This window comes from Diadema antillarum, unplaced genomic scaffold (genome assembly GCF_040938485.1).
Source record: "Diadema antillarum isolate AM-2024a unplaced genomic scaffold, OU_Dant_1.0 scf00000140, whole genome shotgun sequence".
Taxonomy (NCBI): domain Eukaryota; kingdom Metazoa; phylum Echinodermata; class Echinoidea; order Diadematoida; family Diadematidae; genus Diadema; species Diadema antillarum.
This window is the reverse complement of record NW_027271029.1, coordinates 1,355,929-1,377,500: the sequence shown is the minus strand read 5'-3', so window position 1 is coordinate 1,377,500 and position 21,572 is coordinate 1,355,929. Positions and strand designations below refer to the sequence as shown.

Genomic DNA, 21,572 nt, shown 5'->3' with positions numbered 1-21,572 from the left:
AGGAATAATTCAATCCTGCCACTACTCACTGGTTCACAATAGCCTTTGAGCCTTTTAGCCTTTGACTCTGTGACAGCATTGTCCCTGACCGGGTTCATCCAACAGCTGATCTTATGCTATGACCTGAACCTTGGCCTTGAAGGGGTTAATGGTGCTTCAGATTCAGTGATGAAGTTTTGACTAGCACCAGACACAAGGGACTGAGGAGCATTTTAACTGAACCTGATGTCTTCAAATTTCAGGTTTCCCTACAGTATTTGATAACTATAGACTTCTTTAATATCAATACATATGACATTGGGTAATACAGTATGTCCCCAAAAAAATTACGATCAGGTTTTCGCATTGATAACACCCAATATAATTAAACCATCTAAATGCTACTTCAGGGTCTTAAAATATAACATCTTAGCTCTATTTTGCAGAAAACCCCATTCAATTTGGTTAAGCAGTCACAGAGAAATGTGGATTGTTGTAAAGCATGTCATGAGTCTGATTCTTCCAAATTTAGCACTTGGATGCTCTTGGAACTGCATATTAATGTGTGAACACAGACAGAACTTGGAGGGAAGAGATTCCCGACATACTCTACAAAATTCCTCATTTCTCTTAGACCACTGAAGCAAATCGAATGGGGTTTTCTGTAAGATGTGGGCAATGAGTTACAGTTTCATACCCTGAAATTGTATTTGGATTTATTGACTATTTTTAAAGTTATTCTTGTGGAGGGTACCATTGTAATTTTTTTTTGACATATGGTACAATGCAACAGTGAATTGCATCAAGGATCAAAACAGGGGATGTGCCTGCAATGATCACGTATCTTCCCTCATTTTCTTATTTGATCAAAATCTTATCATATATTCTTTAAAGCTGTAACTAACTGTTCATGTATTATGACAAGATTGTGTGCTCATAGGTACAGTGTAGAAGCTTAAAGGGGTGGTATAGTTTTCGTAGAAATGGGGATTCAGTTTCCAACTTTTTACAAGATGATTAGCAACCACTTGTATGAATTATTAAAGAGCATACAATTCTAAGAGGAATTCAAAGTTTATTTGATGAATATCCATTCTGAAATGGCTGAGATATCAAAAAATAAAGTGAAACAAAGTGGTCCTAATGAAATTTTATTAGGACACTACATTTCTCGATATCTCAGCTATCTCAAAGCCGATTTTGTCAAGTAAACTTTTAATTCCTCTTCGAATTGTATGCTCTTTAATAATTCATGTAAGAAGTTTCTAATTATCTTGTTAAAAGGTAAACCAGAGTCCCAATATCACCCAGAACTATACAATCCCTTTAAATGTACCCCCCAATCTGCAAAAATCAAGTAAACAAACAGAAAAAGATAAAGAAATAAAGGAAACAAAAAACTGCTTCTTTGCTCATAGCATGACAATAATTGAAAAATCTGTCAAACTGTCTCCATGTTTTGTAACGAGAAATACAATTTTCCCTGTATGTTAGTCTTCATTTTTTTTTTATCCAGCTAAAAATGAATCTCTATTTCAAAATTGTTGCTTATAAAACCAAACAATGCTTCCTTTGATTCTTGGAAGTAACAGGAGTAGGGGGAAATAATATCAAAAAATGTAGAAGTATCGACAAGAGATTTGGCCCCTCGTGGCAAGAGTAGCTCCAGCGTGCCATGACATCCATGCCACCGTAGCAGAGGCAGTGATGCGTCGCCAATAGCGATGAAACCAGCCATGTCCTCCAGTCTCCCAGGAGTGGTGAGAAAATCAGAACCACTTGAAGATCTATGGTCTAACTACTTGCTACGTCCCCGCCCCCATCCAACTTCTTCACTCTGGAATTCTTCATCCAAACTGCAAGTGATTAAAAGACTCGCCGAAGTTCAGCTTTTTGACCGAACCAGTCTGAAGCATGTTCAGAATGACTGGTTGTGCGGTTGACATTAATCCCCTTAGTTGCAGAATGTAGTAAATCAGCCATGGTAGATAAACAAATCTTCTGACGCATTCTGCAAACTCAGGGCAACTTTTTGGGTTGGGTCTTACAAAACTGTTGAAGGGACAAGAACATCTCTGTCTCCATACCTGACAGTTTGGTGGGGGGGGGGGGGGGGGGGAGGGGAAAGGTGAGATGAGGGACAGGAATGTATCATCATCAGAAGTTAATTAGGGAAGGGTTATTCTTTTTTGTGTGATATATAACATTTCTCTTCCCTCCAGCTTTTTGCCCAACTCATGATAATATGCAAAGCTTGTAGGTATGAGATATGCACCAACATGCACTCCTTAAGATAAAATTCCCCACCATGTTCAAATCGGCTTTGATGAATGGAGTGAAATCTAATAGAAAAGAATGGTAGCACTTTCATTGGAATCAGACTTGTGAAATTGAGGATTGGGAGAGAGCTAGAGGGAGAGAGAGAGGGGGGAGGAATAAAAGGAAGACTTGGACTTATACATTTAACCCTTTTTGTGTTATCAGTGCCAATTGGCACAAAAAATGCCATAGCATTGTAAACACTGTCCAAAGTCCGTGGCATAGAAAGGGTTCAGGAGGCACAACCTTGATGGAAGGCTCCCAGAGTGCAGGGCATATCATGACCAGAAATCTCCTGGCAGCCCGAGACCATGCAACGTCCATTACAAGTATCTGCTAATTTCCCCATGGATGAAAGCTGTGTGTGGCAACCGTGTTGTTTTGTGGGGCAACTTTCAAACTCAATCTGGCGACACGGCTTAATATGATTCCTGTTCAGAACTTCAGCTAAGACCGGGAGAGGGGAAGAAGAACAACTTCTAGTTGGTTTCTTGATTAGGGGAAGCATTGAGGGTGATTTTTTTATTCCAAGATCAATTTCATTTGTTGTCATCAGAGCAAAGTAAGTCTTCCGGGGCAGCCTTGTTAGGGGGGAAAAAAGTAATGAAATATTAAGTATGGACATGCAATGTGATTTTGAGAAGAGGTATGTGTTTGATACCCAATTTCCCATCAAATTGCAAAACATATTTGCATTATTCCTCTTAGTAATAGTTTGCTTTACCTCTGTGGCCACATCCTGACAAACCAGGAGAATTAAGGGGAAAAAGGGAAAATCAGTTTAGTATATATTCCCTGTTTGATTTTGAGACTTTGATATGATGTGCATTATGATGTGATGCTATACTAACTTGTTGTAGCACTTTCCACTCATGGAACTTAATCCCATCTACTTCATCCAACTAGTACATGATACCAAGGAGGCGTGTGATACCTCCTTGACCACTGACCGCTGACCCCTCGTGATTCACCCTGAGGTAGTCATTAATGGTCAGCCAACGCCAACAGAATGCATCTCTCAGGCACATCGTATACTGTCTTACGTCAGTATACGTTCCCTTACAAAACCTCTGCCAACTAAAAGGATCTCAGTATCTAGAATCAAGCAGAGATTGTTGCCAAGAAAGATGAATGTGTTCAATATGTGGAAGAGTATCTGTGACTCTTTAAAAGGATTTTTTTTTAAATCTTAAAATCCAAACAAGACCAAAAAAAATGCCTGTAAGATTTTGACGAATAAGTGTCATAATCCCGTAATAGCAAAACAAAAACATGATAGCCATTAGGAATTTCACTTCAAAAAAAAAAAGGCAACGCTACTAAAACAATGCAAAACTTTCAAAGTACTCTTGGTTGGAGGATAATTTTGTTCGACGATGCAGTCATCGGACGTGATCGGTGCTTGATGTTGAAACCTCTTCCGCTTCCAGGAATGAGGATGCACTTGAGGGATAGGAATCTAGCACTCTGTCATTGCTGTCAAATTTGATTCCAAATCAAATGATCATCCAATCACTCTCCCCCATGGCAGGGCCCAGACCAGAAATTGACCTCAGCGCATTTTAGTTTATATCTTTGCCTCCTGATGGCATGTGCAGATCCACGTGGGCTTGCTCTCCACAGCAGAGCTCCATTGCTGATGCCCAAAACCTGAGATGAACCCCCCCCCCCTCCCAAGATAATGTTTCAAAGTTTTCATGCTGCGTCACATGTCTCTTAAGTTAAAGTGAACACCATGTGTGACCACTTGCCACGCATTTCCCACAAAGTTAGTCTGATAACATCTCACTTTCTTCCTAAATACCTGAGCTTTATCAACTTAAATAGATGAATACTGTTTGTGGGCTTTATTACATGTTCAGCTTGGAGCTCTCTAGACTGCTTTATCCTTTTGAAGACTAGTCCCGAGTATACTCGGCAGGTATCTGTGGGAAATGCTTGTTATGAATATAGCAAAATCAGTTCGTCTCAATGGGTTAATTATAGAGATTAACTACTCACCTAACAAACTTGACTACTTTGTGTCTGAATTCACTGAGAAGCTTTCTACCATTCTATGTTTTACTTTACTCTGATGTCAAAAATACACGGTGAACATGAACCACTAAAGCTGAGGAAAGATTAAAAGGGATGGACGATAAGCATTAGATTTCTCATCCTTCAATTCCAACTCAGCGCTCTATAACGAGAATGTAACATCCGATTCTGTCTCAACATTCCTCTTTCTGTGAACTGTATTCTCCCTTCCATGCCAAAAGCTGGCCCAGCATTGCCAACTAAGATTGTCTCAATTCAGCATTTATCATCAAAATCACATGGTGTTAGGCAGAAAGCAAAAACAAACAAAACAAAAAACAAACAAACAAGAGCGATGTTGGCATGGACAACATAATCTGCAAGTAGAACAGTTTCCATTTTCTATTAGCTTCATTTTTTTTTTCATTGTTGCTGTTCTTTTTGTTAACAGGAAAAATTAGTAACTTACAGAAAAACAAAATGCAACCAAGCAAAAAAAAAAAAAGCACCACACACTGATCATATTTTTTCTGACTCAATAACATCCTCTGAGACTTTGTAGTTGTTGTTGTTGTGAGCACACACAGTAATGCTTTGTGATATAATGTTTGAAAGCAAGTTTCTGATATTTGGATCTAACAATTATTGATTAATGTACAGAGAGACAAAGAATCTATTGATGTCTTTTTCTCTACTACCCAAATTTGACAACTTGCAAAGTGCAAAGCATTCTGTATCATTAAAGTTTACGAAGTTTTATGCTTGTAGTTGGTAAAAAGCAACCAACCAAACACACACACACATTATACACACTTCCCTGGGGATGTGGTATACAATTTGATATGCTGAATCATTTACAAGAAAGTTCAGGGACTTACATTCAAGTATGCATCATAAGCAAGATATTTGACCTTGACTTGTGCATCAGAGTTTGTTGTCTGTTGTTTGTATAGTTTTGTTGTTATTGTTTTTGTTTTGTTCTTGTTTTTGTTCTTGTTTTTTCTTTGTTTCCACTCTATACTCAGTCCTGCTTAGTCTCCCTGATTCTGTGGAAGGCTTCTTGAAAAATGTCATTTTTCTGCATGATTGTACTGATAAAAGAATATAACAGCCTCCTGGCTTTGGGAATCATCATTGCCTATTAAAATGCATGGAGCACTCCTGTTTCTACAAGATTCCTTCTTTAAATCTATGTGATTTTCATATTGGAATGTGTGCACAGGTATAATAATTTTAGCCTGCATATTTCATTGCTTGCAATTTTTTGTTTGCCATATAAGAGGAGAGACATTCTTGATTCAAAACTGATGTTATGATATTGATTCGAAACTGATGCTACTGATGCTCTGAAATATGCACCTAATACTGCATGAGCTGATATTTTTGCAAGGCTTTGATTTTTACGAATTTTGTGAATCACTTGTGGCACCCAAAAATTTTGCGAATGGACAGGCATAGGGCACTTTGAATATGATAGCGGGGATGTCAGATAGTGAAAACAACATCTCGCAAAAATGTCTGCGGCTTCCAAATTTCTTTATGTGAAAATAACAGCTTTTACAGTGGGCTGGACGGGGCAGACACCAAAAGTGTGGAGAGCTAGACTACAGTGATGTGTCACCCACCAGGGGCAGGAGTTAGACCCCTCCATCTCACCAGAGGGGATCGGCTATTACCCCATTTAAAGGGGGAAGTGTCTCCAGACATGCACCCCTGGAAACGCAGCATGGGGGTTGTCCATGATCCTGACAGGTCATTTTTTACTTCCTTTTGCTTCATCTTCTTCTTCATCTTTTTCTTCGTCTTTGGGTTGTGGTTGGGGTGATTCCATCGGACATGCACTTGGTCATCCTGATCGTCAGAACTACATGAGAGCATGCTGAGTCAACGTCACAGCTGTTTGGGGGGGGGGGAGAGTGTTTGAAATGCTTCCTGTCAATTTCAACACCCAATTACACATCAATATTCCCCCCTAAAGAGGGTCAGTTAGGCGATGAGACCAGGCGAGTGGTTGTCATGACTACCACAGCGGCTTTTCACATTTTGTGTCAGCTGCCTGCTGTCAGCATCAATACTCTGTTGTTTTTGACAGCAGAAATCGAAAAAAAAAGGCTCATCAACACTTCATGTCATACCTGCATAATAAATGCTTAATCTGTGCTTTCTGTAATATGTATATTTTTATAAATGACAGTGCTGCAGTACATGACAGAGGAATTTGTTGTACATAGAACTCTACTCTATGTAATGGGTGAAAACTATTTTATGCAAATTTCAATATAGTTCCAGTTACATTAGCATCAGAGAGTACCTAATCACTCCTCAATTCCTGAACATTCCTGAACTCTTTCTGTACGTAATGTGTGTATGCATACCTTCTATTCAAATCCTCTTACTTATTTACACGGATGTACATCATCTCAAAATCTAGAATGTATCTTGGCAAACAGTTTAGCAGTGTGCAAAATCCAAATCCTTAGACTGAAACAGAACCGTCTCAGAAATTCCCCACTCCCCAGTGAAACCTGTTCTTTCCTCCTACTCTCTGCCCTCTTCCAAGTGCTCATGTCAATAAGACCCCGTTTACAGTGCGGGGCTGGGCCGAGCCACGGCCGAGCCCAGCCTCAATTGCGGGGCCGAGCCTCGCAATATAGTCCATTTACACTGCCGGGCTCAGCTGCGCTTTTAATTCAAACCTTTCGATATTTTGTCGTAGTGGCACTCTGCTTGTAAACAAACGCAATGTGGTATAGTCTGGTTTTCAGACCCTTTGCCAACTGGATTCCGTGGCGACGAAGTCGCCGTTCGGGCAAAGGCCTTTGCCGAAGGAAAAATCCTTTGCAGGACAAAACCACCTTAAACTATACTAGTTTTCGACGTTGAGGGGGTTAATATCCCAAATAGCGAAATAGTACAAGCAGAGGGTTTGGAAGCCAGACTAAATTGGAGGCACATTTGGCCCAGTTTGCATTTACACCGAGAAGAGGCCGGGCCACCTCCAGAGCCTTTTGCGTGTTTCACTGAAATGAAGGCGGGCTTGGCGGCGGTCGAGCCTCGCACTGTAAACGGGGCCCATCTTCCTACCATGATTTACACTTACGATGATATCTGCAAGCACCATTGTTTGTCAATTTCAAATTATGCATGTTGCAATTTCAAATATTTGCAATTAGAAGTAGCACTAACAGATTGTGAAATATGTTGTGGCAAAGGTGGGGGGGGGGATGAATGAAAGATATGTCATTGTATTCAATGACAGATGGCTGATGCATGAGTGAGTAGAAGATGAATTGAGACAGAGCCCAAGTAATAATAAGAGTTTGAATTGCTTGTATGCATACTGATGTAAAGCGCCATCCAGTACTGCCATTTGCCACCTCAAATTGGCAACCCATATTGCCAAATGTTATGCTCATGTGACATTGATTGATGGGTGTTCTCCCACAGAATTTTATCAAAGATGGCACAGATCAAAATGTTCCTCATTTCATCATCCCCCAAACAGAGCAACAAAAAAAAGACAAATCATCTGTACATTTAAAAGTTTGTTGGAAAAAAAGACAATTTTAGCAAAGAAAAGAGAGCTGACGAAAGAAAGGTAGAATGCATTTTAAAAAAGCCATTCCAAATTTCTACATAATTTCAAGAATTTTGTATTGCTCTTCTTACTCATACATGTTAGTGTCAGCAGATGGATTACCCAAATCTCCTAAAATGTGTTAAATATGAACATTTCGATTTCTTATTTAAACAGTAAGGAAACACTTATTTTAGTGATTCCGTCTGTGTGCGTGACTCAAATTCTGCCTGGCTTGTAACAAATTTTCGTTGTACAAAACAAAACAAAACAAAATTTGGTGATGAGTCAAGAAGTCGTCAATATTTCCATCCTCCTGAAATTGAATGTTTCACCAGAGAGAATTTTGGCACAGGCATACTCACTTCTAATTATAAACATAATAAAAAAGAATTAGGAAGTACGAGTGAATGATGTGTTAAACTCTCCAACTCTACGGATGCACCCTGACAAATTCACCTGTGATAGTCAAAGCTGTTAATCCCCTAAATGCACCACACTCAGTATGTGGAGAGAACTGTATTTTGTCTGCATTGTGCATTTCATTTGAATATTTAATCTTTTAACAATGCTTGACAGAATACATAATAACTCCCCCTAAACATGATAAATAGATTTTCATTGAGAGTTCTTTCATGTCAGTGTTGGAGAAGTTAGTGTAGATTTCTGATTTCCTGTGACGTGCACGCAACTCATTCATTGCTACCAGAACATTTCCGTCATGGAAGATATGTCACTGATTGCAATCCTAACATTCCCCCCTCCCGGAGTGATGACATCACAGTTAAGAATCACAGATGTTGCTGGTGATGAACATGCTCAATCTGTATCTAGTAAGGTTCTTGAGTTACGTGCATCTCTTTGATTCTTACCCCTGATTCTTATCTGGAAACAGGATTGGTCCCATGCTGTGCAAAGTCTGTGTGAATTCTGGCAGCTTGCCCCAAATTAATCACTCATGTTCTTAGGTTCTTTAGAGGATATGAGTGGTATTAAAAGGCATATTATCTTCAGGGGTTAAGGAGATATATTTCTTTATGAAGAGCAGGGGTTGTAGTAGAGGAAAATGTCTTACTAGTCTTCTTCTAGTCCTGTCAGACTTTGTATATTATAATGATAATACATACCAAGGTCTCTTTATCCAGGGTAGCCTCGTCAGTGTTGCCACTGCTTTACCAGAGGGCCCTGCCATTTCTATTACCCTAGCATTGCCAGGTACCCATTTATACACCTGGGTCGAGAGGGACGTGGTGGGTAAAACATCTCGTCCAAGGACGTAAGCACTGGACGGGAATTGAACTCAGACCCTCTGGTTGGGAGTCTGGAGTTTTATCCACTATGCCACAGTACCCCCCATAAATGAATATATGTTTTTGAGAAGTGCCACTTTTGTGTGTGGTATGAAGTGATTCTTTGCAGACATGATTTAGCAAAGTAGGCCTATTTATCTTTTTCACCAATATTTCTTTTAATGTAAATATCATTGCACATTCTTTTTCATTGCAATTCAATTAAAAATATTCTGTAAACTTATCTTTTAATATGTATTATGATGTAATTTATGTATTCAATTTCCGTAAGATATTCGTATGTTTCTGTTGAAAATGGAAAAAATAAATGAATGAATGAATGAATGAATGAATGAATTTCATAGATTCTGTAACATTTGCTTCTTTAAAAGTGCATGCAAATCAGATACATAAATACAATCAAACCATTATTTCTATTTGATATAACATAAAGATGGAATCATTTGGTGTGTGAGTGTGTGGTTATGGGGGGGGGGGGTACTCCCAAAGCCATTGAGATATCGATGGGTTGGTTTTTTTTCGGTTATACTACAAATGGCCAAGTCAATTTTGGTTTGATGTGTTTTTATTGTCGTATGTTAAAGTTTTAAAATTAACAATAACTAAGCAATCATCACAGTTAATAAACAAATCAATCATGAAGTATTGTACAGCACAAAGTTTAGGACACTGCTGCACAAAGTTTAGGGGGAACAAATAAGAGAGGGAGAAGAAAGAAAAACAGGGTGGGCCGTATCGGGGGAAAGGATCTCGACCGGCTTTGCGGGTGGCTGCAGAAAATGAGACATGATGTGTCTTACAAGGGAAAACATCTTGATTTCATCTCACAGATTGCCCCAAGATTTGCAACTTCAATTCCTCTCCAAACTTCCCTCCCAACGAAGAAATCAGTTGTCCCCTTTTTCTGTCCGCCTCAACTCCAGCATCACCACCCCCATACAATTTGTGACTGTGCACCTCAAAACGAACATAAAGTCGCACACACTGATTTTGCGTGAGGACTGAAAATAAGTGAAATGGGTCAACCTAGCCGAACTTGACTTTTTCATATTTTCTGAAAGAGCGGGTCTTCTTTTACATTATGCAAAAATTTGGTATCATAAAACGGGCAGGAAAATGTGTTTTTTTAGCAGTTTATCTCGAACATTTTTGGTAGAATAGTGTGATTATGTGTGTCTTTAGAATCCTTTTTTCATTTCTGAAAAACTTTGTCCACACTCTTCACTTTCAACTCTAGTAACCTTTGAAAGGATAGTGCTACTGCTTTGAAAGTTGGCATTGATTATGGACAGAATGTTTTAATGAGGCATGCTTAATTTCAGTTTAATCTGATAATCCCTTCATTGTTGTTACTCTGGTGGTTTACTTCCTGTTTATTGCCCCATTCATCGCACAGCCAGCATGGTTTAGTAAAGATTAAGCGCTTGAATAGACACTGTACTTCAGAGCCTCTTTTCTCAGTTCACACTTTTCCTGAGTTTGTGCTTTCTTTCCAATATTTAGATAGGTTAGGAGAGTCCATTTGATTTGATTTATACATCATTTCAAAGGTTAAAGTCTGCTATTTCAGAACATGGACTTAACTAAAAATTCATGTCTGGCGACTTTTTGTTCGTTTTGAGGTGCACTGTCACATTTTGTCTTGATGTAGATAGCATCTTTTTGAGCCATTTTTATCTTTGCCCTTGTTCTTGTCATTGCTGTTGTTGTTTGCTACTGCTCATGCATTTCTTTGTTACAGTGGGGGCGTTTTTCAGGCAAGCCACTTGCCTGTTCGTAGCGCTCCCAGGATACTCTCTCATCTTCACTTTCCCCGAGAAGCTTTTGTCTTTTTGGAATGGGGTTAAAATGAATCTGTCATCAACAATTGTTGACAGATTGGGCCATTAAGCCCAGTTTCTGCAATAAAGGCCAATGTTTCTTTTGTGTGTGCATTTTTTTCTAAAGCCTGCATCTATTGCATCATTGCAAACTCATTGGTCGTCATGTTGAGTTTTCCTCCCGCATGTCACGAACGCATCCTGTCGTAAATTGATCTTTGTTGCGAGAGTTTAATGGCCTGTTTGTGAATCATGGCTTACCCTCATTCACCCTCGTTGGTATGTTGCTGCTGCTGTGCGCCCGCCCACAGTTGTGCGTGTATTGTGGCAATCAATTTTAACACATTTTGATGGATTAAACCCAGAACCTGTCAGCTCCTGTCAGGCTTGTTTATTTTGTGACATACACTTAAACAAACAATTGTTTCAGCAAAAATACACATGGAATTACATATTGTCCTTTTTCGTAACCTGTTGTAGACGAGTCTCGAGTATACTTGGGCAGGTGTCTATGTGAAATGCGTGTTATAGCAAAATCAGCCCATTCTCAATGGGTTAAGCTTAAAAAGCCTAAAAGTGCCATGAGCATCTCCTTGATGGATTAAGATTGTTGCACAATAGAAGTGTGCACTATCATTATTTTGTTTGCAGAAATTGAGAAACAGCTAAAGTTTTCAGAAGATTCTTGCAGCAATTCAACAAACTGAATTTCAAATCAAGAAAAGAATTATGGTCAAAGAGCGAGAAATATTGCTACAGAGAAGTATGTTACTTTTTGTGTTTTTGTGTTTGCTAACAGTGTAGTTAAATGTAAACCCACACATTAATCAGCTTCCATCATATTTACTCTCCAATGGAATTCCCAGGACAACCACTGATTGACAGTTGTTGCAGCCACACCCCTCCCTTGCACGACCACTCATGCTCCTTGCCAAGTTATTCCTGCCACTAGAGGGCTCACTTGTCACAATTAACCCCACAAGTCTATAAAGTGGAGTGTTGACAGATGAGGTGAAAAAAAAAAATAATCCAACTTTTCCGCTCATCTTATCTTCTTCTAAGCCCAATAGTTTTTTCATGGATTGATACCACAGGGTAAAACCATAAAGTTCCTTCCTATCATGTTACAGGTTTGGTTTGTCAATGTCTGTCCACTTACTCGGACCAGGTAAGATATACGTTATTTGTCTTTGTCTTTGTCCACTTCCATTTCCACTCATCTCCCTCCTTCTCTTTGCATTGCACTCAGTGTTCAAGGAGCTGCGGCGGCGGTCATCGGACGAGGCACGTGAAGTGCTTGGACGGAGCCAGGCGGCCCAGTTCGGACTGCGAGCGGGACTCCAAACCCAGCCACAGGCAGACGTGCAACATACAGCAGTGTGTGACAATACCACAAGAACCAGGTACATTCAGTGTGAACACATCTAACTGCTTATTTTGTTTGGTGGGGGGGGGGGGCGGTATGGGAACTAGAGAAAAGAGAAGATAAATAGCAGAAAGCTCACTTAAATCTGTTTCATTCGTTCATGTGACGTTAAACAGCGACAGCTGGAATACGTGGCTTCCCATTGCAATGAACGTGTTGCCCTACCATTTCTTTGGCAAAAGGAAGCAAGTGACAAGATGGTAGAGTCTGAGATAGTGATGTTTTAGGAATGGACTTTGTATGTGCTCCTCGCATGTCAAGTTTTGAGGGAGAACGCTCTATGGCGAGATTCCACAACATAAAGAAAATTTATCAAAACATGGTACAGAATAAGAGATGATTTGCATAAATGTAATTTGAAGAGAAAAAATGGACTTACAAATGATGTCATATAAATGAATTGACATAAAAAAAAATTAACCATCTTATCTTCAGAAGTCTTTAACATCTTGAAATCAACAGAGGAAATCTCTGTTTAGAACTAGAACAGCATTAATACAGAACGTGGCTCTTGGAGCAGAGAGCCTTTTGGTTCACTTGTGATGAATGTATAGGTATCCTCACTTTTTCACAGTGGGGAGAAGTTGATCTCAGAGTTGGCAAATGCTTTTTGGAGAGGTCAAATGCCATTTAGAATTAAAAATATGCCACTCATGAGCAAAGGCATGCAAAACAAGCCAACTGCAATATGGATATTACAGAAATCCATTCAGGCTTGAAAATAAATTCCCCAAAATGAGAATATAATTTACTGCCCATTTGCTGTATATCAGCAAATGGAATGAGCAAGGTGTGTCATTTTCTCCTAGATATCCTTTTTTTAATGATATTGGGAGAAGTTGGACTACTTATGAACTCCAAGTTGTTTGACTATTCTGTAAATTTTCATTGCCATAGTCTGGATTTGGCTGATACCTAGTTATAAGGTGATCCGTCGGACAACCGGACACGCTCGCTATAGAAACAGGTGACATCCAGTCGTGTTAGGTGCAGGGACATCTTTTTTGGCATTTCATCTCATCGCATTTCATGCAATACTTATTCATCAAGGGCACGGTGTGGCTCACTATGATTCTTGAGTCAGAAATGATGGTTCTTCTTTCGTTAAAGGGATCATACAGTTTTGGTTGAGACCTATTTTCATTTTTCTAACATTTTTTTGTTTAATGAGAAACTTTCTTATGAAATATGAAAGAGCATGTAATTCTATGAGGAATTCAACGTTTATTTGATGAAAATTGGTTTTGAAATGGCTGAGATATCCAAAAAAGAGCGATTCTAATAAAGTGTGGGACCCACACTTTATTACGATCGCTTTGTTTTTCTTTGTTTTTTGATGTTTCAGTCATTCAAAACCTGATTTTCATCAAATAAACTTTCAATTCCTCTTAAAATGGTATGCTCTGTACTATTTCATAAGTGTTTTCTTGGTATCTCGCAAAAAGTTCAAAGCCCAATTCTCATCCCCACCAATACTGTACCATCCCTTTAACCTTTGCAGAATTCGTGCCTTTCTAGTCTTTGAAACTCTCTTGTGCAATGACAGCTCTTGATAACCCTCTTAATTTTGATTTATGGATATTTGCCAGCCCAGCAGCAGTCCCACACCCCCCCCCCCCATAAAAAAGAAAAAATGAGTGAAATTTTCAGAAATGTACCACGCCATGCCGAATTTGGCTCGTAACCTAAAATCCTAAAGAAGTTTGATATATTTCCTAGCTCTCAGATTATGTAATGCCTTAATTTGGGAGACATGAACAGGGCCACTCCTCCCCATTCATTGCCCCTCTAGGACATGCTGTTGCTGGGTGCTTCTGCGAGTTTCTTTATGATGATGACAGACTCTACGTCAATGATTGTGTAAATGAGTCAACCTTAAAGGTTACACTTACCGAACAAAGTGGGGGGGGGGGGGGAACCAAACCTTGGATTCATTGTGTGCGGTGCTGACTCAGTGGAGAACTTCACACCCCTAGCCGGGTGCAAAAAGGGGGTTTCAGATGGCAAGATATACCTCATTTGAAATAACATTTCCTAAGTATGTTTCTAATTATGGTTAGAGTTGGGAGTTGTTCAGGCACCAAAATGGGTCTCCTTTAGGAACTAATTGCAATCTCAGAAGGCAATCCATACAACAGTTGCATCACAAATTCCATTGTCTATCAACTGGACATGCAGATTCAGATGTGCTAACGGAAACCTTATGCATGTATGTTTGTGCACCATCCCAGAAGTTAATACAAGATCAAGCTTAGCTCTCCATTATTCAGTTGTGTTTTTAAATTGCGCTGATCAGATTCAAGCAAAATTTTTATGCCATACACCTCCAGACTTGGGTTTGAATTTGAGAAACATCTTGGAGAACATTCTGCTCTCAGATATGCTTGAAAACTTGACTGGCATGAAACGTGTTTCTAGTGTAAATGCTTTTACCAACAAGTTCTTTTGATAGTCTGAAACAACCCCACAAGGGAAAAGTAGAAGGATGAGTCGGAGGAGGAGGAGTATGGAGGTGATGGGAGGGGTAGTCTGGAATGGGGCAGATTGGGTCATGGTGGCATACGTCAGAAAGGGCCTGTTCCTGTCCCGTCCCTGAATTGAGTTGTCTGTCACACTCCTGCTCCTGGGGAGAAATGAAAGGCTCGTTGACGATGCCCAAGGGGCACTTGAACCTCATTCGACAGACCACACCATCGTCATCATCGTATCTTTCGAGGGATGCCATGGGTGACAACAGACAATATCAATTTGCATTTCAAAGTGACAAAGAGTGTACAAGCTACTTATTCCTCCCCTAGAACCACACAGGAATTGATGGGATTGCTTACAAGCTAGTTTGTATAGGGGGTGGTAGCTGTCATGCAGGCATGCTAAGGAAAAGTCTTTTGAGACCAATGTCATGTTTCCAAAACATTTTACAGGCCTTTAATTGTTTCTTCGAGGTTAAGATAAATTGTGTCATAAGGATTTGTATTCATAAATGAAAGGGAAACATAGCAGTGATGTCACTGTTATAATCATGACATGCACAGCCATTCCAACTCGCCCAATGGGATTTCATATTTAGTGACTCATTAAAATGAAAAAGGTGTAACTTGAGATTGCTCAAAATTTTACTGAAATTCTCATGAATCAGTTACTAGTTGTCGTGTGCCTGGCAGTATGGCACGAACGCACACAATTCAAGGAAGGTGCGCCTGGCAGAACGACACGAGCACATGCGAAGCGTGCGGTCTACTTACGCGCATCGCATAACGTTTGTGTCGTTCTGCCGGGCACACGATGTAGTGTCTGTCTATTCTTTAAGAGATCAAGCTCTCATTGGCATTAGTTTTCCTCTTTAAGAGTTCATCTGCGGTCAATGTGAGGCCGATGTTCCCAGTAGATGGTGGCTTTGTGCCTTTTCCAAAGTGTGACACAATGTTCGCAGTTTAGTCACCGCACCCTTGCCCGTGGCACGATAGGATCTACGGATAATTTATTTGGTTATGACAGTGAATGACAGAAGATGATGACTGATCGCTGTCTGGTGAAATTGGATACGACCCTTTCTCAAACCTTGCCCATGATTTCTTTGATTTTTTGTTTGTCTTCTTTCTTGGAGGGTGGAGTTGGGGGAAATTTCCAAAATGCTCTTTGATGTCCTCTTTCAGGAAAATGCTGCAAAAATGGATATTGAGATGGCAATGTCCTACAGATGTCCTTTACATGTGGGACTGATACCATGAATGTCCCATCTATGTTTGTATAAACTGATCAGGAAGATGAAGTACAAGCTAGATTTTATGGCACATGTCACATTCATAAGTGTTACTCTTGGAGTAGGTCATGCTGTGTAATGGACAGGAATCATATATATCAGATGTCTGTTCATTATAGAAACTAACTCTTCTATCCCTGGCAAATGTCCACTAGGATAGATCTTGTCAAAAGCCGTTAAGAACCAACTGTAAAGTGCTTCCTAGAATTCTGCCTGCAATATTCTCTTCTTTTTTCTTTTTGATGAATTCACCTCATAGAGCTTGAGCCTTGCTGGCCATCACAGATGGCATAAAACTGTCGGAATTTGATCAGTAATTGTTGCTCACTTTGTCTCACCTCGGAACTATATCACCTTAGCCTCCCGGCAATGTCCCAGTTACCCTGCCAACTGTCTGGCAGAATTAGACATGTTGATAAGAAATACTCGGCCAGAGCAGGAAGAGGGCAGATGATAATAGACTTTTTTCCATTGGCTTAAAAAAAAGAAAGAAAAAAGACTTTCTTACAACATATTCTTTGTAAGTTTTAATTGGATATTGAATATTTGACATTAGAGGCTGTAGAAATGAATACTTCTTAAATGTATTTTTCCAGGGTTCTTAGTTTCAGTGAAGATAGCATCCTGACTTTATTTATCATTTCCACTTTTTTGAGATGAAATCCAAAATTTTGATGGGCAATACGCAAAGGTAGTGAAATTACAGCAGAAATTGAACCCTAGAAGGATTTTTTGCTGTTACTCCCTGCAATAAACTTTCCATGGGCCTATTCTTATCATCATCTTAAATCATAACTGGTCCTCACTGTCATAGGAATGATAGGAATAGATGAAGTGATTTAACCCATTGAAGACGAGTCCTGAGTATACTCGGGCTGAGGTATATGTGACCGTGCATCACAAAACGAACAAAAAGTCGCACCCCTTGATTTTACGTGAGGACTCAAAAAAGGTGAAATTGGTCCACGGAGTCAACCTTGAGTTGTTCATAATTTGTGGAAGAGCTATTCTTCTTCTACATTATTCTGTACTTCAGGATCATAACATGAATGGGAAAGTGTGTTTGCAGCATTTTTTCTACAACCCTTTTTTGGAGGAGAGTAGAATGATGAGGTATATCTTAGAGGCGACTTTTCCTTTCTTGAAATCCTTTGCACACTCTTCACTTTCAAGTCTAATAACTTTTGAAGGAATAATGCTACTGCTTTGAAAGTTGGCATTAATCATGGAAAGAATGTGTTGATAGAACATGCTTAATTTCAGCTTAATCTGATAATCTCTTCTTTGTTGTTGCTCTGGTGGTTTACATCCTGTGTTTTGTCCCTTTCATTGCGCAGCTAGCACAGCTTGGTAAAGATTAACAGGGTTCATACAGGCCATGGAAAACCTGGAAAGTCATGGAATTTGGCTTAGTCTTTTTCCAGGCCTTGAAAGTTATGAAAAACTGATATTTCCACCAAAAGGTCATGGAAAGTCATGGGATTGCAAAAATTATAGAAGTTTATCTGTTGTTTGTGTAAGATGTGTATGTATTCCCTTTGCTTTGCTTTGATTTGAGATAAAATTTGAAGTTTATTGTGTTAAAAAAAGAATTGTGTAAAAGTCATGGAAATGTCATGGAATTCTGGCTAAAATGGTCATGGAAAGTCATGGAATTTAATTCATGAGAAAGAGTATGAACCCTGATTAACTGCCTGAATAGACCCTGCACTTCAGAGCCTCTTTTCTCAGTTCACACTTTTCCAGAGTGTGTGCTTTCTTTCCAGTATTTAGGTAGGTTATGGGAGTCCATTTGAATTGAGTTATAATGTCATTTTAAAGCTTAGAGTCTGCTCTTTCAGAATCTGCCCTTAACTAAAAATCCATGTCTGGTGACTTTTTGTTGGTTTTGTGATGCAGGGTCACATATGGGAAATGTGAATTGTACAAAAATCAGCTGATCTTCAATGGGTTAAGATACAAGATATGAAATGAAAAAAATGTAATGCAGTATGTTAGAGTCAACAGAAATAACAAAATATGTGGACTCATGTCCCCAAACTGCAGAGGACAACTCATGTTATGTGAAATCACAAGGTGGGGGGAGGGGGGGGGGGGGGAGACAAAAGAAAAGATTTATGCAACTACAATCTAATTTGCCATACCCAGATATGATATCAAGGCCATTGGGCATATCAGTTACCCGGAGCTTCATGTTGCATCTCATTTAAGATGGGTACTCTGGTTTATATGCAAAGAATTGACATATGATACCATATGGGTTGGGTTCTTTATGATCATATTCATATTTTACTGCAAATAATGCTTCATTTGACTGCTTAATAAATCAGATGTTCAACACAAGAGTAATTCATAAATATCTATTTTTATGATTGATATTTTGATTATGCAAGTAGAGTTATACACTCCTTTGCAAGAATTTGCTGGTGTATTATTCACATTTTGATTTGATTTGATTTGATTTGATTTGATTTGATTTGATTTGATTTGATTTGATTTGATTTCTGCATTTTTCACAAATGCTAATATCCAATTGCTAATTTCTGGGGAAGATATTTTCAAGTAGCGAACATCACCATTGAACAGTCATTACTACTGTAAAACGAGGAATGTTCGCGTACATTTTAATTTCGCGAATTTCGCGAGCGCCAAGATTCGCGAAATTAAAATGCACGCGAAATTTCTTATCTACACTATATGCATTGAACGCAAGTGGCTATTCGCGAAAATTTCTTGTCACAAAAAAAGGCCGTCGGCTCCAATTCGTGAAAATTTCGTGCTGCAAATATATCACGTTTTACAGTTTATCATTCCAGGGTTGCAGGGATAGATTAAGTTATATTTTCAAACCAACCACGAGTGTGTGGGTGATTTATGCTGTTATAAGCCTGCAGTCAAAGGTCACAAGAAACCAATGAGATTGTCTAGCCATCATCATCGGAGAGAATCTAATGCTATGGCCACTTGTACTCTGCATTTCAAATGTCATATATTTGCATATGTACATTGCAGCAGGTGGATTTAGTGTGATGGCGCAAGTAGATACTGGATATTAGATATACTCAGGGGCTCCTTTCAAGTTTGTGATTTTCACCTGTCTCTCTCTGCTGATCTATACCTCCAAGGGGGGGGGGGGGTACCTCCTTGGTATTTCAAACAAGTTTACAGAATGTGCACAAAAAGAAAGCTGAATTAATGGTTTGTGCTTGTGTTCAGATCAGGAGCGCTAGGTTGCTGAGTTAAAAGAGCCTTTACTCTCAACTGATGGGAAGTTTTAAAGAGAAAATTGCTATCTCAACATGGGATCATTTTGAGTATTTGTTCTCACATGTTTTTCTTTTATGTGTCTTCAAACTGTTATTTATGTGATGCTTATGTTCCCAAATATAAACCACCAATTGTAAGCAATGTTGAACAGCCCAGTAGAGGCTTGAGCAATAAAAGAATAGTACAACAGACATCTGACTATAATCAAGACCATAATGATAATCAAGACCAAAATAAAACCAGTAACTCCAAAGACTTCATGTAGAAATGGTTTCCCAATCGTCAGCAGTTAAGGTTGGTATGTTTTGAGTTGCTCTGTCTGTTCAGATAGAGGTTGCACTGACAAAGTACAGATACAGAATAAGTAGAAAATCACCATGCGAATTCTTACTCATATGTAAATGTAATATAAGCACAAGTATGACCACAAGGGCATTCAATTTACATATGCTTTCATTTGTAGTACAATAAGAAGTCAGTTTATTCATTTGATTCATTTATCTTCCTCTTGATTCCTCGTTGCCATTACAGAGGACCCCCTGTGCACGGATAAGTTCTCCTACTGCGACATGATCCTCCAGGCGAGGCTGTGCCTCTACAGCTACTACCGCCAGCGATGCTGCCACTCTTGTCGCTCCCAGCAGTAGAGAGGAGGTGCCTCCCGTCTCTATGGGGTGGCCTCCCCCCTCTATGGGGCGGCCTCCCCCACACACCCTGCAGTGTGATGCCTGCGGTGCAGTGACATATTTTCATCTGCAAGTAGTTTTGTCGGAGTATTCACCTTAATAATGCTTACATTGTTGTGCTTTGTTGTTGTAAGTGTCCGATGAGGGGAAGGGGGGGGGGATGGGAGTGTTTGTTGTTTTTACTTGAGTGAAAACAATCTGGTATTTTTGCCATAGAGATAGGAACAAAAACAGAAGTGGCCCCCATTATTAGGAGAGTGTACTCAGAAAAGTGAGTATGATAGTCCAAGGATGGTGTGTGTGTTTCAGGGTGTATGGTGTCCGGAGAATGGTTGCATTCTGTGGACGGGTATATGACCATCCGTTGGATTACATCATGCTGATGGCATTGTATGTCGTTGGGCATAATGAGTGCTTGCAATGATCTGATGGGGGAAAAAATATGGTTATACCTGAACTTTTGCCATGTCATTTTCAATAAGCATCCATCAACATGTAAAGTTTTGGCATCATTTATGAGCACTGATGAATAAAGATGATACCAAACCACTTTGTGAAATTGCATGAGCAGACATGACTCCGTATCTGATATCATAATCCATGGAACTCCACACTTTTGAAGGTGAAAAGCAGTTGCTCTGTGTCAACGAGGAATTGTAGAAGGCGCAAGTCAGTCCCGTGTGTTAACAGTTTAGAGAGACCAAAATGATTCTTTCTATGCATGATTTTGAAAATATGACACACCCATGCAGCTGTTCCACTTCAAGAGGCATCCTCAGTGTTGAAATACCAGTTCTTGTAATATCACAGGGAAACTTGATTCAAAAATTAATGATTAGTCAAATGTACGAACTAATGTTTTTATTATGATTGCACAAGACAAACTTGTCTTCCACACACATACAAATATGCAAGATGTCTTGTGGCTTGTGTGCGCGTGTTGAGATGGAAGTGTTTTTCATGTTCCAAAGGAATGTTTCTGCACCAAGTAAAGTGGACCTTAACTGTGATTATCCATGAAGGGCCGGATCTATAGTAAGGATGAAATATTTGCCGTCAAGTCAAATGTGAAATTAGTTGGTGAGTGGCGCAGTAAGTTAAGTGCAGAAAATACAAAAACGAAAACAAATTGGTGCTTTTCTTACACGACATATCAGCATTCATGTCAAGTGAATACTAAATAAATTGACTCTATATTTCATGTCATTCTTTTATCATGGTTAGCTATTTATATGTACTCGTTACCTTACCTTGACTACCATTGTATTGATAATGATATTAATGTTATTGTGCTCGAAGAAGATGCAACGTTGTTGGTCCTTATGTGTTAATATCTTCTTATGGTGCTGCTTTTGGTCGCAGCGCTAGACTTTGTGTTCACATTACCGTGACGACCAACTACATTTTGAGCA

The 21,572-nt window shown here is 39.4% G+C and overlaps 1 protein-coding gene across 1 annotated transcript in view; it reads left to right on the top strand.

Annotated features, from left to right (window-relative positions):
- Positions 1-20,633, top strand: part of LOC139721222 (thrombospondin type-1 domain-containing protein 4-like) — a 32,659-nt gene extending 12,026 nt beyond the window's left edge. The window contains exons 4-5 of the mRNA XM_071632546.1: positions 12,271-12,424; positions 20,006-20,633. Coding sequence (XP_071488647.1) covers positions 12,271-12,424; positions 20,006-20,121 — 270 coding nt within the window. The 3' untranslated portion in view covers positions 20,122-20,633. The remainder of the gene's footprint in view (positions 1-12,270; positions 12,425-20,005) is intronic.
- Positions 20,634-21,572: the final 939 nt, after the last annotated feature.